At 47.5% G+C, this 18,369-nt stretch overlaps 1 protein-coding gene across 6 annotated transcripts in view; it reads right to left on the bottom strand.

Moving 5' to 3' along the window:
* SNX29 (sorting nexin 29) overlaps window positions 1-18,369 on the bottom strand; it is a 528,280-nt gene that overhangs the window by 153,242 nt on the left and 356,669 nt on the right. For 5 of the 6 annotated variants that reach the window (XM_072835835.1, XM_072835833.1, XM_072835832.1 and 2 more), the window contains exons 17-18: window positions 7,634-7,689; window positions 3,483-3,564 (exon numbers count right to left, since the gene is read on the bottom strand). In XM_072835835.1, coding sequence (XP_072691936.1) covers window positions 3,483-3,564; window positions 7,634-7,689 — 138 coding nt within the window. Of the gene's footprint in view, window positions 1-464; window positions 2,253-3,482; window positions 3,565-7,633; window positions 7,690-18,369 lie in introns of those variants that run through there. The other variant, XM_072835837.1, reaches the window with a different exon arrangement.

Raw genomic sequence — 18,369 nt, 5'->3', positions numbered from 1 at the left:
GAGGGCTTGGTGGGTCACGAGTCTGTGCCATGCCCTTTGGCCCATTAACCCTGGGTTGCAGGTGGCCGCCTGTGCAGGCTGGGCCCTTCCCTTCAGAAGGAAGGCACCTGTCCCACTCTTGGATTTGGGAAGAGCTCCACACTCACTCTCAGAACTGCTGCAAACTGGTACCCTGGAAGAAAATATGACCTGGGCTTAAAAAAAAAAAAAATTCACTGAATGTTTCTGTCTCTGTTCTCTCTGTGGTAAAATGGGGCTAAGCAGAGTGTGTTCCCAGAGTGGCCATGTGGACCAAATGGGCTACAGAAGGCACACAGACCAGTGAGAGGCTACTGCCGCTGTGGCTTCTTGTAGGATCACTGTTCCTTGCGGTATCATGCACTGTCCATTCCCTCAGCTCAGCATTTCCCAGATTATTACTTCTCACATTGTGCTGTCCCAAATTACTGTTGCTTGCGCGATCATTTATTTCATGTTTTTTTTTTTTTTAAAGCAGGCTCACTTTCTTTCTTAACTTTATTTTAAAAGGAAAATGCATCACCATGGTGGGTGGAAAACAGGATCCTGTGCCATAACTAGAAGGCAAATGTATAAATAAACACAATGAAACCAAAACAACGTGTGTGATCAAGCTCAAGTCTGCTCCTGCCAAAGATGCTTGTCCTGAGCCTTCCTGTCTCTGCTGAACAGAAAGATTTGAGGGTGAAGGTGACGCAGGGGTAACACGCAGGGACTAGCTCCCCGCCGGTAATCCCAAGCCAGGGGAGAGCTGAAGAGTGAGTAGCTTTCTCCCTGCAGGATTTGTTGGTTCATGACCAGCCGTGGTCTTTCTAAAACCTGACTCGGCACACATAAAATTAGCCTGCTTTCCCATACTCCTGGCATGCTGCTCTAGCTCACCACCACCAAGAGAACTTTGGGCAGTGACATCTCCCACACGATGGTCACTAGCTGCCTGTGGCTGTTAAACACTTGAAACGTGGCTAGTGGGCTGAGGAACTGAATTTTAAATTTTCTTCTATTTTAGTTAATGTACATACAAATGGCTACACATGGCTTGTAGGTGTTTTATTGGAAAGCCCATACATCTATGGAGGGAACTACATGTGTAGGACCTCTCCTCTTGGCTCTTCAAATGAACTACTTCCATTTGGAGATTATTCCCTTGACTTCCTTTGAGGGAGATTGGATGAAGTCTGACAGCAATGCGTCTCCGGGATGTAATGGGGATTTTCTACTATATCCCTCAATACTGTTTAATCTAAAGCCCAAGGTGGAAACTTCTCTTAGAGCTCCCTTTGAGGAACTGATGTACTTTCTTCTCATTAGCCATGATACTATCCAGAAGAGCCACATTTCCATTTTCACCCTGGCTGCTAGGAAGCCCAGAAGAAATTCACAAACCGATGAGAACAGTTGTACAGGAACTCATGACAGGTAGGTGTGATTTCCACGGTTCCCTTAATGTCAGTTCTCCTCATTTATGTTTTCCCAGATCCCAATATTTCACTTTTCACTTCTCCTTTATCATTCCTTTATAGGAGTTTCCTAGAAATTATTTCATACCTTTTGGGGGAAACATATAGAATGTATTTTTTCAATTAAGAAAAATAATGTCCAATGGTACCAGCATTTTAAATGAGTCACCCTCTATCCGATGTCATTCATGATAAGAACACTGTAAAACAAAAGCTTTCTCCAACATTTCCAAACACATGCTTAGATTTCGTTCTTGAGGGACCGACCAGAAGCGCTATTAGCTAAAAGAAGAGCTGCATTCCAGAGGTGCAACACCAGGAAAGGTTTTGGAGAACCCACAGGATGAGACGAAGCTGCTCTAGTTGATGTGGTGACTCCAGGCCCCCTCCTCCGGGCGCTGACTGGACCGCACCAAGGAAAGCTCCAAAGACATGAAGGACAGGGACCGAGGGGCACAGATGCCACCATGACCACTGTGGAAACAATCTCCTAGGCAACAGCACATGGGCTGTGTCTGTCTCATTCTATAACTGACTTCTAGACGCTACAACCTGCCATATCGCATCCTGGGCTGGGGGAGGGGGTGGCAGGGGAGAGAGTCAGAAACGAAAGGTCAAGGAAACCTCTCAAGTGATAGCATATTTCAATTTCACTCTAAAATAAAGCTGTCTGCTTCACTTTTTTCATCCGCCAGGCAACACCTCCCAGTCTTCTGATGACCACAAAGCAGAACTCGAAGGACAGTCAAGTAAGAGGGATTTTGTTGGTTTGGCCTAAGAAGAGAAAGAGAACAAAGGGGAGATACAGAAAGCCATCATGCCTGATTCTCTTTTTAAGCCCAAGCAGGGAGCATCATGGATACTCAGACTCTCCAATGCTTACTAAATGAGACCAGGCTCCTATTTTCAAGTCCACTGTACTTTTTTCACCACCCCAGTCTCTGGGAAAAAATATCTTAAGAGCTGAGGTGTCTTCAATGGCCCATTTCCTACCCAAAAGGCGGGGGGTGGGGGGGGGGTGGCCAGCAAGACTCAAGGCTTTTCACAGAGCCGACAGGGAGTAGGAACAAAACCTAATGAAAGTTGTCGTGATGTAAGATGACCGACCCACGGAGCAGCTAAGAGTCAGACTTGAAAACAAAGCGGTCCAGGACAGGGGAACACCAATGGCTGGAGATCAGGATCCAAGGTAAGCAAAGCCAAGAAAAAGATGACAAGATGGTAAGAAGGCCAGGCTCAAAGAAGCATCAGAAAATCAAAGAAAATATGGAAAAATGGAGTCCCCGGTGTGGGAGACAAACCACCTCCAAAGAAGACAAAGGCCCCATGGCCCTCAGCACCCCACCCCCAGCCAGGGAATGACCCTTCCCAAGGAGGAAGAAGAGACATCCACAGTTTTGGTTTTGTCAAGTAACTGCTATCCCTTCTCTTGAGAAGAGTAGCCTGGTTTCCGTTTGGAGAACTCCTCTCCCCTCTCCCGGACACACCCCAGCACCAGCAGTGGTCACATCCAAACCTGGCCAATCAGAGAAATGCATCACCCAGAGGGCCAGGAATGGGCTCCTGATCTAAGACAAGCTGGGGAGACACACTGAAACAACCCAGACAGACTGAGAGCCTCCCATCAACCCACAGAGAGCACCAGCCTGAAAAGGACACCTGAGCTGTAGATCTGGGCCATGCCTGAGGCCACACCAACACCTGGACTTGGTGGCTGCAACACAAGCCAACAAATCCCATTTTGGCTCCAGCTGTCCAAGCTGAGACCTGCAGTAGCCACACCAAGAGGCATGACTGGCATGAAGCAGCTCCACCCTGGTCTCTCCTGCCTGAAAGAGGGAGGAGCACCTCCTCAGGGAGGTGGGGCAGCTGGAACCTCAGTGCTGGGAGGCTGTGGCCCCCAAGTACAGTGCTCCATCACCAAGAGGCAGCAGGACCAGAAGGCAACAAACAGCTGTCGGTCCCGCCTGAGCAGAGACATCCAACTGAAAACCAGGGACTCACCTGATAGACGTGAAAGGCGTTCGCTGCCTTGCCCCGGAGAAACACTGACGGGATCCACACGTTGATCAGTGCCCGGTTTGATCTGAGCAAGAGGATTGATCAACATTAGTCATTTCAATTTACCAAGAGAAAGAGAGGAAACCATCCTCTCTAAGAGGCATTACACACAAGCACTTTATGACAACATCCAGCAGGCACAGGAGTAAGCCAGAGGACCAGTGCAAGCCTGTCACCCAGCCTCTGGGATTATCCTTACGGGACTTGGTCTCATAGATGTGTATTTGTTATTTACATACACATTCTGTACTTTGCTGTGAGAAAGGGCTGCCCTTCAGTTCTTATAAGGAGTCACCGTGACTCATAATTTATCTCGACCTGTTTCCTCATCTGAAAAACAGGATAATAATTTGAAGCCCCCCCATGCCATGGAGGATTACATGTGCTGACGACCATGGGGTACCTGGAGCACCTAGAGTCGCCATGCTGCCTCCTTGCCGTGCCCACTCTAGACCACGGCCCCCGCTGTAAGATCAGACTCCACAGAAAGGGTCAGAAGGCTTTCTGAGGCTCAGGACATCCATGGCTACGCAGGCAACATCTGCTTGGGGTGGGGAAGGGGAAACCAGGAAGTCAGACACAAACACCTCTCTTGCAACTTTCCAGAAGCACTATGTTTGGCTCCAATAAACCAAGACTTAAATTCAAGTGCAAATCATTTACTGAGTGCTTAGAGCATGGGACTCCATGCTTTCACCTACAGTGTCCCAGTTAATCCTCACAGGGTATTTAAGGGGTCTTCAAGGGTCACCTTGGTTCTGTGAGTTTTGTCTTACGGGATGACTTTCACCTAACTGTGAGTCGCTGGGTACACGCACCTACCACCACACCCTCCACCAGGCTGAATTCAAGACACATTGGACAGATACGCTGACTGTCGCTGTCACCTAAAGATCAATCCTGGTGGTTATCAAAACAGCACTGCACAACTCTGGAAGGACTGGGACGTTCCAGCCCTGGCCTCTACTTAGAGTTGTTCCAGAGCTAAACGCTTTCTCTTGAACTCTCCTTTTCTCTCAAGAGCAGCTCATAACCATGTGCCAGCCTCCTGTGCTTAGAACACAGCTTGAGACAATGGTGGAAGATTCCATGACTCAGTGGCCTCCTCATCTCCGGGTGGAGAGCAGTTTAGTTTCACAAAGAAATGGCTCTCTCCTGAAACAGCATTTCTTCTAAGCTCTGAGATGAGGTGCTGACCTCTTTCATGGGGCAAAATAATTCATCACTTCCTCAGAGCTCCAAGTAAAAATTGCAATTCTGAGCCATCAAGTTGGTTTGTACAGCTAATGGCGTTTCTCCTATAAAGGTCCCCCAAATCGTACTAGCACCTAAAGTGCTCCCCTTTCATTTCTATCAAGGGAGTGGGTGCAGTGCAGAAATGTACCTGACACTCTGCTTTTCATTAACCTTCCTGATTGGTAAGGACCAGGCACCCCTGACTGGCTTAGGCACTTCTCCCTTTCAGAGCATTTTCCATACAGTGTTAAAATTGTTGGCATGACTGGGGCGCTGGGTAGCACAGTTGATTAAGCATCTGACTCTCAGTTTCAGCTCAAGTCCTGATCTCAGGGTCATGGGATCGAGCCTTACATCTGGCTCTGGGCTCAGTGCAGAGTCTGCTTGAGGTTTTCTCTCCTTCTCCCTCTGCCTCAACTGCTGTGCTCTCTCTAAAATAAATAAGTAAATCTTTAAAAAAAAAACGATTATGTGTCAGTCACTACTTTAAGGTCCTGGAGACAGAGCAAGGAGGCAAGCAGAGACTCCTGGCCTCAGTGAGTAAGAGAGAGACAAATCCCTTAACGGTTATTCCACTGTGGTCTAAGAAGATACTGTGTGTAATTTCCATCTTTTTAAGTTTACTGAGACTTGTGGCCTGATGTATGGTCTGTCCTGGAGAATATGCCCCTACACTTCAAAGAAAGTGTACTCTGCTGAGAGATCTCTGCATGCCTGTTGGATCGAACTGGTTTACAGTGTTGTTCGCGTCTCTGCTTCCCTGCTGGTCTTCTCCCTAGGTGTTCTACCCAATATGGAAAGAGCGGTATTAAAGTTTCCAACTACTACTGCAGAGCTACTTATTCCTCCTTCATTTCTGCCAATTCTCACATCCTAAGTTTTGGGGCTCGGTTGTTAGGGACATACACATTCACAATTGTGAATAGAAACTATTTAGTTACCGTTGTTGTTTGTGCCACCAAGGAATACTGGATCTAAGGACAGTGAAAGCTGCTCGTGGGGGGTCAGGGAGGGGGGTGAGGTGCTGCTTCAGTCTGAGGCATCACAGGGGCTGGAGGAAACAGTGTTTGGAGTTGGCCAAGTTGGGGAGGGTAGGCTGTGACTGGGAAAGATGCTTCAGGCAGGGGTACTAATGTCTGTGAAGGACACAGAGCCCAGATGAAGACTGCCTAGGTCTGAATCCTGCCTTCACTGTGTCATATGGAGGATGACACCCATGTCACAGCGTTGTCAAAGGGACTCTGTGAGGGAGAACTGTGCCTGGCACAGAGGAAATGGTCTGGAAGGAATGATCCCGAGCAGGGAAGACCAGGTGACTTAGAGGAGTCGAGGTGGCTAGGGTGGCTGTGTGCAGGGAAGAGACAGGGGAGGGCTGAGGACAAATTCAGAGGTCAGCAAACCTTCTGTGCAAACTACATGAGGGCTTTGGGGTTCCATCTGCAGAGAGGAAAATGGTGCTTCCCTCTGACTTTAGTGGAGATGCACAAACCTGTGGGAGGGGCTGCACGTCTGCGGGAGAGAGATGATGGAGCTGGACCAGGCAGCGGCTCCTTGAGGACAGGGGCTGTGCCTTACTCATGCCCTCCATCAAGGACCTGGCATGCCACCCCCCCCCCACAGAAGGTGCCTGGTAAGTCTGTGCTGTGGCAGTCAGCCTTCTGCCTCACGAATGTCTCTGAGACACCCCCCCACCTCTATGCTCTCACCTCTCTGCCAGGTTGTCCTGACCGTTGCCCCCAACTAGGCTGCCATCCCATAATCCTCCTCAGCCTGTACCCCGCCCCCTGCCACTGGCCCATGGGAGGCAAGCTCACCCCTGAATTCCATCCTTCATGACTTCACCTCACACTGACCCCCCTCAGCCTACCAGCCTGACAGCCGCTCAAGCACCGAGCGGCCTCCTGAACCCTCTGCCTTTTTCATAACCTCCCTGTCATTGCCACGGCTGCCCTGTGACGTTGGCATCACAACCTCACCGTGTGAGTGAGGAACTCGGGCCAGCAAGGTCTAGAGGCTTGCCCGAGGTCATAGCAGGGGGAGTCCTGTAGACAGGACTCAGGATGGGTCAGCCTGGCCCTGCTAAGTGCTCTTTCTGATGTCCCGCCCTATCTCTCCAGAGGCGAGCTTTGCCCAGCTGACACCTTCCCTCAGGGAGGCTGGGCCTTCTTGCTCCGAAGAGCTGAATGAGAGCAGGGAGGCTCTGCTGGGTCCTAACTTGGCACTCGCTCTGCTGCCTTCACCAACCCAAGGGGGTTACCCATCCAAACCCCAAAGCAACATGATCTCAAGAAGTCTGAAGACCATCTCAGGTCTTCCGGGGTTTACCATCAGAGGCACCAGAGAGAACCACAGCCAGTAACCGATGAGACCCAGCCTCAGAAACTCTAACTCAGGAGTTACAAGCTCAAATTCCTCCAGGAGACACACAGATAATGAAAGCAGAGAAGCAGGCCAGAGCCAGGAGCCAGGGACAAGTGGGAACCGTGGTCAGCAGAAGAGCACACACCCCGTGTGAGGGAGGCGGCTGGTACTCAAGCTCTGTGGCCTGGTAGGGAATTTGAGTCTTTTTTTTTTTTTTTTTTAAAGCAAAATTTACTTTCTTTATGTGATAGCTTCCAAGTCTTAAATGTCAACCAAAAAAAATTAATTGTTTTCCAGTACCCAACAAGAGAAATAAAATATGTATGAAGGCCAGACTCGGGCTGCAGGAGAACAACTTCTCACCTCTAGGATAACCAAATCAGCCCATGCAGATTTCCACCTAATTTTTGTTTTCCCCTGTGCTCCTCTGGGACACAAACCTCACAACAGAGTCCTATTTCTAAAGGGCCCCTCGTGAGCAGATGCTGTGGACTTACATTTCAAAATCCGACAAACTCTGGTCTTCGGATGTTTGACTCAAATCTCCAGGCACCTGCCATCAGGAGAGGGGGAAGGGAGAGAGAAAATGCATCTTGGTTACTGTAGTTTGCATAACCACGCAAGAATTTTGCCACTCAATGATCCCTGAACATTTCCTGTTCAGAATGAGGTGAAAAAGCAGTTACTGGGAAACAATAAGAGATTTTGTGGAAGGATGGTTAGAGACAGTGTTATGGTAATAAAAACATGCCACCATGAGGGATCTCCATTATCTTCACGGAGAAAGGACTGTTAATCCTATTGAGATAATAGCAGGCCTGTAAAATCATGTAATTTTGGATCTATAAAGGCCTAATTAGGATATGAGATGCGACATATCAAATGAGCAGTGGAAAAAATATTCACTGTCATCGGGATGAACATCACACACACAGACACACCTAGTACGTAAACCCAAAAGGCCAACGTTTGCCCCCAAACGGCTCTATCCTTCCCCCCTCGTGATGCATGAGCAATTTAAGGCAGAACACAGCTGCTGCTTCTGACTCACAAGGGCCCCATGGGAACACAACTGGGTGAAAGAAACTGTGCTGCCTGGCACGATGGCACGTACTACGTAAAGTGGATCCCAAAATGGTCAGCAGTAGTAGATGCTCCGTAAGTGGTGACATTACGGTCACACTCAGAGAATGTCAAGTGGCCAGAATTTCAGAATGTTGATGGAAACCGGGAGGAACAAGGGCAACAGGGGAGGGTGTGGGCCAGTCAGGGGAAGAGCATTTACTTCATGCTCTGCACCTGTCAGAGCTCTGGTGTTACCGGCAGTGGTCATCAATCTTCCTAACCATTGCTGTCCGCCCCAGGCCCCCTCAGCCTTCATGGATAAGGGAACAGGCTCAGGGAGGCTGGGACCTTGCCCAAGGCCACACTTGCAGGAACTGGATCTAAATTCCGGGCTGCCCAACTTCAAAGGCGCTTCTGCCACAAACCCTCAGCAAACACACGGAAAACCAGCTATGAGGTGGAAGAAAGCAAGACTTGAAGTCTTTCCAGGGAGCCGGAGATGCCAGAAGGTAATTCCATGGTTCTGGAGACAGTGCTCCGGGGCCACATGGCTCAGGGTCAACTCTGGCTCCATCTGCTCCTGACCCTGCAGCTATGAGCAAATCATGTGCCTCTGCTGTGCCACACTGTCCTCACAGGTAAAACAGGTGTGGCAGTCTTGTAACTCCCAAGGTGGTTCTGAAGACCCACAGAGTATGCCCAATTGTGCCTGGCAGGTAGGAAGGTCACAATACCTGTGAACTGTGCTAATAATATGGCAAGTGTTGAGGAAAGCAGTATGTTAGCCTTAATACCAATACAGAATCTGTCCTGCCACCCCAAGGGGTAAGCTCTCACCCCACATATGGCAGCCCAGAGGGAGAACCACCCAACCTGAGCACTTGACAGATGTGTGGAGCTAAGCAATTATAATGGGCTCCAGGATCAGGTTTTGCTAAGAAGCTGCTATTGAGAGATTCCTTCAAACCCAACAAGGAGAAACCTGCCTACCCCCAAGTTGAGAAATCCTCAGTTTCAAAAAACCAGGGTGGGAGGGACGGGGGTGTCATTGTGGCCCTGCTATTGAGTGAGCATCATTTTTCCTATGGATGGCTGGGAGGAGAGAGGATAGAATCTATTAGGGAAGCCATGAGGCTGGCCCACAATCCCTGAGAACATCCACATCCTTTGATCCAGATAGCTCACTCTCAGGACTTATCCAGACGAAATCATCAAAGACCTGGACCAGAATTCACATCAAAGATCATTCCTCTTTCAATTGCTTAGACAAGTTGAAAAACATTTTTCAAACAATCTAAAGGTCCAACTATAGAGAAAATGATTCAGGAGATTATGGCATGTCTGTATGAGATGACCAGATTTTTTTTTAATGAGTTACATATGCACAGTCATGAGGGTACAAACACAATGATAATTGTGGAGAAATATATGAGGAAATTAACAGGGGCTTTCATTGATTATACAGAAGTGGGAATGGAGAGAAGGGCTGAATTTTCATTTGCTCTATTAAGATGAAAAAAAGTATTTATCTTTTGAATAAACTGTTTTAGAAAAAAAAATTAAATGCACTTTTGAAGAACAAAATAGCTTTCCATGTGCTATAATGAAAAGATCTCCAGGACAGATTAAGTGAGAGCATAAGCAGGGTGCAGGTGGTAGGTCTAATACACTACACCTGGGGTGCAAAAGTAGAGAATTAGGACTATCAAGTTGGTTTTGCTTTTGCTTCAAGAAGCATCGGCGGTGAACTTTAAGACATCTAGAAAAGAGGCACCTTTTCCTGTGGGCACTGGGGGCGGGGGGGGGGGTGGGGGGGTGGTGAGGGCTTGGACAATTGGCAGAGAATATGGAAAAGGTTTTTTTTTTTATTAAACACTTTTTTTTACATTGTTTGAGCTCTGAAATAATGCACTACCAATTAAACATTTAAATAAAAACGTATTATCCCACCAAAAGAGTGCTTCTGATAAAATTTTAATGGCACAGCAAACAGCTCTGGGTTTAATAAAAAAGCTACTGGGAGCTGCAAATGCTCAGTCTGGCTCCTCAGCGTGACTTAGGACATCCACATATCAGTGAGGTCAGAACGAAGCAGATCGGAGATGACCCTGGCACAGCTCGGGAGTGACAGAGGGCAGGTGGATTTGCAGTATGCATGTGAACTTCCTTGTACTGCCTCCAATGAAGGTGCATTACTTATGCAACCAGAAACAGACACATAATACATATTAAGTGTCTCTCTTATTACTGTGTAAAGTAAGAAAGATGCTCTTTTCAATCTACCCCACCATAAAAATGCACTTGGCTAATATACAGAAAGCCAGAAATGAGAGATTTTGTCTTCAAATGCTCTCATGTGTATGGGAAGGAAAAGGACAAGGCAGAAGGCACACCACCGTGCAGACACCTCTCCCCTTCACTCTTCCACACAGAGCCCTGTGGCCACAGCCAGGAGTCTAGCACCTTCTCTGGTGGGCCTGTGGGGTGGCTCTCAGCTTCTCTTCTCTGAGCCTGATCTGGGGAAGGTTCTTCTGGCAATATGGGAGAAGCAGGCAAGGAAACTGCGGGAGGGGCTCCCAGGCTGTGAAGACACCTGCCGCACATTACATGCATCAGGATGCCGCCTTTAAATCAACCTCATTTCAGAACGGAAGTGAACAGATCTTGGACCCAGGGAACCAGGTGAAGGAACAGGAAAGGTTCTGACTGGGTCAACCCCACAGAGCTAAAGGGAAAGGTGGCCAGAAGGACTTATGTAAAAGAAAAGGTAAGGGTTTTAAGGACAGACATCACTTTACAATTTTAAAAACAAAAAAGCTTCTTCTAAAACAATTCTCAGAAGAAGGCATTTTCTTCACAGATCAGTTAACCCTTGGGGGTCTGACTTGTAGGGAACATTTTGGACAATGGATCTAGGTAGCTGGGAGGTGTTAAGCCCTTTTGAATTGGGAGCTTTTCTTCTAATTATGTGGCATTATTGGTATCAGCAAGCCAGGAGACATTTTCGTGTCTGTGAGTTCCGGAGAGACTGACTGGAAAAGAATCTGTCAACTTTCCGACCTCTGTGGAATGTATCTTGCAAATCAGGCCCAGCTCGACAGTACCTGCATACTGATAACTGATGCCCAAAACCTACCCAATCCTTTAACATTTTGTCTTTTCATGCTGTCTATCCAGACTGGTACCAGATATCATCTAGGGTTTACAGTCATCATCCAGAAAGATGATTTTACTCCAGTCTGGAAAAGGTTGGGGGTGGGGGGCAGACAGTATTTTCTAAGAAAAATCAACTTTCTAATGTCACTGGCCACAAGCATCCCTTGTAATACCTCCTGAAGCTGCAGGGAATCCTGGAGGACAGATCTCTGGAACATAGCCTGTGTTTGGTTCACCCTCAACAGCGGGCATAAAAAAGTCATCAGCAGCATGGAGCCCTCATGGACTTCTCCCTGGCCCTGCGGAGAAGGGAAGTCCCCATCCTTCCTGTCGTCTGGGAACTCGCACAGCAATACGCAGGTACGGGAAAGGCCGGACCCATTACCGTAGAAACACAGCACCCAGGATTCCCGGTTCCTCCTGGACAAACACCCCAGGGGCTGCACGCGCATGGGTAGGGACAGAGTGTGCACAGAGAATCTGCTTCTGGGGCACGTCAGCAAAGATGCTTCCCCCGTCTCTCCTGACTCAGGATTTCCTGGATTGCTGGCAGGCTGGAATGCCCACATGGAATTCAGACACTGGTTCACCCTGGTGCTCTGCCTGGGAATTCCTCAAACCTAGGACTGGGGCTCAGATAACAGAGATTCTGCCAAAGAGAGAAACAAATGTGCTGAGTAGATGCTTATTTAAATAGAAAGGGAAGGACAGAAGAAAAGAGGAAAGAGCTAATCAGGCAACCGCCAGAGCCACAGGAAAAACTCTACCTCCTTCTACTTCCAGGATCAGGATCCTGGCAGGAGCAAGCAAAGATGGACAAAGAGCCCTCCCCGTCCTTGGAGCTGCCCTTACTTGCAGTCCTGAGGTGCTGCAAACATAGACACACCACCACCAGGTATCGTCAAAGGCTTTCTGCTCTTCAAAGTGCTTTCACATCACAACTCGTCCCATATACCCTCCTCCTCACAGCCCTGTGGGCACACACAGACGTCACCCCCATTTCACAGGCAAGGACAAGAGGACTTGGTTTAAAATAAACAAAAGAAACAGAGATGCCACGAGGCCAGCACCAACTGCCAGAAGAATGAATGCACCATCTTGGATGTCCAGCTCAGCTGAGTCTCAGATGACTGGAGCCCCAAGCAACAGCATAAGATGGAGCAAAATCACTCAGTCAAACCACAGAATCATGAAACAAAGAAAAAGGTTGTGTTTTTAAGTCATTAGGTTTTGGGGTGGTTTGATACACAGCAAGAGGTAGCTCAAAAAGTAACTTTCTCAGGGTCGTTCAGCTAGTAAGTGACAGAGGTAGGAGTCAAATGCAGGTCATTTGGCTCCAGAAACTACATTTTTTACCACCAAGCTATGCAGCCTCCTACTAAGTCCCCAAGCTTTGCATTTTGCTTCTGCACATTGACAAGCCCAGAAGATAAAGTAACCTAGGTCCACAATGAAGAAGCTCCACTGGTATAAAGAGCTCTGATTGGAGAGACGAACACTCAACCCCTTAAGAGTAGGTGTGCACAGGTATACGTATGGGTCTAAAACCCTAAGCCTTTCTTCAAGCCTGTTTTCTCTGATGCCACAGGGTGCTTTCTGGGCAGGCACCTGGCCTGGAGGAACAAGGCACAGGCCCAACCCAGTCCATGGTGACTGCCTTTCTCCCCAGGAAATCCCAGGACCTTTCCCATCTTTGGATACACACATTAGCCTACAGACTCCGAGCAGAACACATCAAGTCCCAATGGACTGGCGGAAAATTGTCCACTCTGATCATTAGAGAAGGCTCCCGCTGATTGTTAGAGAAGTCACCCGGTTTCAACAAACCTGGTTTCTTCCTCACCTACCCTGTGACACCTGTCTCTGAGTGCTCTATTAGAAAGAATCAACAAAGACAAGGGGACCCCCACCCAACAATGTGTTCAATACCTACTATGTGCCCATGTATTAGCACATTTGATCCCCCAAATAATGTGTGACACAAGAATTATCTCAAGTTATGTTCATTTCCTCTCTTCCTCCAACTTGTTAATACAGCTGGCCCTTTTCTCACCTTTCAAAACTCAGCTAAAATATGCATTCCTAGAGACCTCTGCCCTGACTGCCAAAACTCAGTGGCACTCCATTGCTCTCTCTAGGGTTCGCGGGCCGCTGGCCATTACTCCGTTCTGATCAGTCTGCGCACCAGTCCCTCCCTGTGAGCTGGACGACACATGCAACTGTGACACATGACAGCCCCGCCCTGCGTCGACACTGAATTAGTATTTGTGACTGATGAAATAAATGATAATATAAGCTGTATTTCCACACTGAAATGTCAATCTATTTTGAAACTGCTTTGTAGCAAATTCGCAATCTTCACACATGATAAGGATGACTTGGTCTGGAGATAAGAAAAACCAAAGGAAGAGAATTGTATTCTCTCTCTTCTAATTACACAGCTTTCAGATTTACCGCTCAGAAGAAAAGGCAAAAGGCAGATATGACGGAGCAGCAAATCTTTGTCCCAATCACGAAATGACACCCATGATTTATGTTTTCCAGAGTCACTTTCTCCTTCATCGATCTTTTCAAATAGCCTTCCCTTAAGCAATTAGCTCTCACTTTGCAGTGCCAAAAACGACAACTATTTCCTGGCCCCCCTACAGCCTTGCTTTCTCATCTCATTTCTTTAATAAGGAACAAAATGTGCAATGGCACAGCTGTCTTCCACCGTGGTTAGACAAGCCAGATAGGCAGGCCCAGGCCTGCCCTTTGAGTATGAAGTCAGCCTTAGCCTCTGGGCCTACCAGGGGCAGCCAGCCCAGGTCTGAACCACTTTCAGGCTTCTGGGCTTTATTTTTTTTAAGTTTTTATTTATTTATTCATGAGACACAGAGAGAGAGAGAGAGAGAGGCAGAGACATAGACAGAGGGAGAAGCAGGCTCCTTGTGGGGAGCCCAATGTGAAACTCTTGAAACTCCCTATCCCTGGGCCCTGGGATCATGCCCTGAGCCAAAGGCAGACAGACAGACACTCAACCACTGAGCCACCCAGGCATCCCTGGGTTTATCTTTTCATCTGTTCTTTTGTTTTACAAACAATTAGAGGCATTCCTGTGGTTTAAAAATCAGCTGAGGACAAAGACTCCATTGGGAATAAAGAACTGGCAACAAAGAGCTTTCAAGAGTTCCTTACATTACCCTCCAGGAAGTTCCAGAAGCTTGAAGAAATGAGACTACTACACTTCTGTGAATTACATTTTGATGTGTCTGCTTCCCAGAAAAGACTAGGAGGGTCTCAATGACAATATTCCCAGAGGCCTCAGTGGTATAAGGCGCGTGCTAATTGCTCAATGAATGTCCCCACTGGATGGAAAGATGAATACACAGAGAAAGGAAGAAAAGGAATTTCAGGGAAGAGGCATGAGGAAAGTATCCAGTCAACTCAGAGTGAATATCAAGTTTCTTTCTAAGGAATGAAGATGCACAGACAACATAGGTATACCCAGCTCTACAAGGACATACACTGCAATGCCATTTCTGACAGTTAGAGCTGGGTAACTAGTAATGAAATGGCTCCATAAAATAATGGTTCAGTCAGAGCCCACCTGCACCAGTGAGGACTAGAATAGCATGGGCCTCCTCTGCTAACAATAAAAATGGCCTCCAGGATATAATGTCAAGTGACAAACACAAGACACAAAACAACAGGTCAGGTCAAGTACTATTTGATCGAGAAGCTGGAAGATAGATATGCGTGTGTGCTTGCATCTCCATTAACTGTTTCTAGAAAGACACAGGAAACTGCCAACTGTGGATGTCTTCACAGGGAGGGCAATGAAAAGGAAGGGTGGGAGGAAGATACAGTTTTTTTTGTTTTTTTAAGAAATGTTTCTCTTTTTTAAGATTTTATTTATTTACTCATGAGCGACACAGCGAGAGAGAGAGAGAGAGAGAGAGAGGCAGAGATACAGGAAGAGGGAGAAGCAGGCCCCATGCAGGGAGCCCGACGTGGGACTGGATCCCGGGTCCCCTGGATCATGCCCTGGGCTGCAGGCGGTGCTAAACCACTGCGCCACCCAGGGTACCCACAGAGTTATTTTTTACTATACAACTTTATACCTTATCAAGTTTTACGAAAATAAATAAATTAAATAAATAAATAAATAAAAGTTTTTACGACACGAGAGAGTAGTCAGTCACCCTTTCAAAAAATAAATGTAATGACTTGTAATTTTAAATTAAAGGGGAAAAGTAAAAAAATTAAAGATTAAAAAAATAAAGGGAAAAAGTATTATGTCTATGATGGGGAGAAGCAGGAAAGTGCTCTAAAAGGAAGGGAGTGGGGACTGACAGGGAAGGGGCATCAAGGAACATTCTGGGGTGACAGCAAAGTTCTGGGTCTTGTGCTACACAGGTGCATGCACTTATCAGAACTCCCCGAGCATACAGTGAAGATGTCATCATATCTGCAATTTGCTTTGAAATGCATTTTTAAAAAAGATGAATTGATGGAGTATAAAGGAAGGGAGAGAGAGGGATGGATGGAGGGATGGAAGATAAAGAAAGCACAATAAACTGTTAATAGCAGGATCTATGTGATGGCTATACGGTGTTCACGGTGAAATTCTTTAACACAGTTTTTTAAAATTTTTCAGATAGAATGTTGGAAAAAATAAGTTTTGATCAACCATGAAGAATAACCAAATTACCTTTCTATTCTCTGCACAGAAAATGACATAATATCACTGTCTTATAAAGAGGCCTTCAGAGTAGACAGCTTAAAAATGTAGGAGAGAAAGTGTTATAGAATTGTGTCAGATGGTTAATATAACTACTTTGTTTTTCTGGATTCTGAGATATTAGTGGCATTTATCAGCTTTTTGAAAATGAAAACATGGGGCTCCTGGGTGGCATCAGCTCAGGTCATGGTCTTGGGGTCCTGGGATAGAACACGCATTGGGCTCCCTGCTCAGCGGAGAGCCTGCTTCTCTTCTCCCTCTTCCTCTGTTCATGCTCTCTCTCTCTCTTGCTCACTCTCTAAAATAAAATCTTTAAAAATAAAAATAAAATAAAAGTGAAAACATGTTATTTCTTCATCAATAAATAATATTTTAAGAAGGACCAGACTCGGACTTTGGTCAGCTGGGACTGAATTCTGACTTTGCTGTGTGGTCTAAAATAAGCCACCACCCTTTTCTGTGACTCCTTCCCTCCAGTACAATGGGGCAACAGAAGCTGCCTTGTGGGACAGGCCAGTGCCTGGCTGAGAACAGGTGCCTGCTAGGTGGCAGCCAGGCCCACCTTCCTGGGTAGAGTTCAAGGGTACTGCACAGACTGAAGACTGGGGCTGGGCAGCCCTCACCCACCAGTGAGGGGCCAACTGCTCCACTCCACAGATGCAAACACCTGCCAGCCATTCAGACACTGCGTCCACAAATTCATACTAAACTCCTCTTAAGGTCCAGGCACCCTGGTGCCAGGGAGGTGGCAACAAACTGAGATACAAAGCCCTGGGGCTCACGTAGCATATAATCCAGCAGGAGAGACCATCTTCAGCCAAGCTATAAACACCATTACAGTGGGCAAGTCTGCAGAGAAGAAAAGGGACAGCAGAGGCGTCTGGGAGGGGGACAGGGCAGAGTGGTGTGGAGGGAGGGCGGCTGGAGAGGAGGCTGAGGGATGAAGGTAAAACAGCAAGACTCTGGTCCTTGATTAGACAGTGAGAGGCCCCCAAGGGAGTAAGCAAGGGAGAGCCTGGGCTCGCTGGCATTTTGCTAATCTCTCTGGCTGTAGAGTAGTTCCCAGGAGGCAGGCAAAAGGGCAGCCAGGAGGTGCATGGTTCTAATGCACACACCCCACCTCAACTGTGAGCACGAGAGGATTTGCCAAGCTCTCTGCCCATCGCCTTCCCACCCATGGATTTAAGGCTCACCTGTAAGAAAGTGCACATTAACAACCGTCTCCAGTTTCTCTAGGCTTAACTTAACTAAGGCATGAAGCAATTCTCAAATATCCTCAGCCCATCTCCAGTGAAAAGACCTAGGCTCATCATAACAAGCTGGAAGTGCCAACTAGTCCAAGCTCACTCCTGCGACACATGAGGACCATGAGGCCCAAGAAGGGAGGACATGGCCTCACAGGGGCTGCACCTCCTACCGCCTCACACCATACAGGGCATTCCTACCTGCTCCTGGCAAGTGCCCTGGATTTTAGTAGCTGCCCCCAGAGCTCCGTGGCCACAGCTCCTCCTCCCCCCACACTCTTCAGCAGAAACAGGATACACTTGGATCTGATGCCCATTTTGAGTTTCCAAGGAAGGGCTCTGCTCAAAGGGTTACACGAGCCAGATTTATTTGAAAAGAAATAGTTTAGAATAAAACACTGAACAAACTGCTTCATTCATTCTTATTTCACCCTTAATTCCCACTCAACAGCCAGAAAAAAAGAGGCACAGAGCAACCAATAGACACCAAAGGAAAGTACAGGGTTTGTGCAAAGCCTAGCACCCAAAGCCAGCCACTCTCGCTAGGACAACTGTGTAGCCACTCTCGCTAGGACTCCACACAGTGGAGCGCATGTGTAGGATTTCCCAAAGTGCCTGCCAGTACATCTGAAACGGCCACTTAGAACCTAGCCAGGGGCCACCAAGCAGCATTCAATAACCATAGAAGATATAACAGATGTTTAAGCAACGGGTCTAAGCAGTTCATTATTGCCGACAGGAGTAGGTGTGGGTGCATTTGGGCTGACCTGCTGGAGATGTCAAACTGCAAAGAAAACCAGAAGGTACTTACCAGGTCTGTCTCCTTGCCAACAGCACACTCTGTGAGCGTGCAAGGGTAGGTGCGTCACTGAGAAACCCTCCGCACTGGTACTTCCAGCCCTGAACCCAGCACCTCCCCATACTCCAGGATAAGGGGCGGGCAAACCATGGCCCATGGACCAAATCCAGGCTGCTTTTGTAAATAAGTTTTCACTGGAACACAGGGACGCGTGTACAACATTCATCACCTGTGGCTGTTTTCCCA

This window comes from Canis lupus, chromosome 8, assembly GCF_048164855.1.
Source record: "Canis lupus baileyi chromosome 8, mCanLup2.hap1, whole genome shotgun sequence".
NCBI classification, from domain to species: Eukaryota; Metazoa; Chordata; class Mammalia; order Carnivora; family Canidae; genus Canis; species Canis lupus.
Note: the sequence above shows the minus strand (reverse complement) of the source record. Positions and strands in the feature narration are given on the sequence as shown.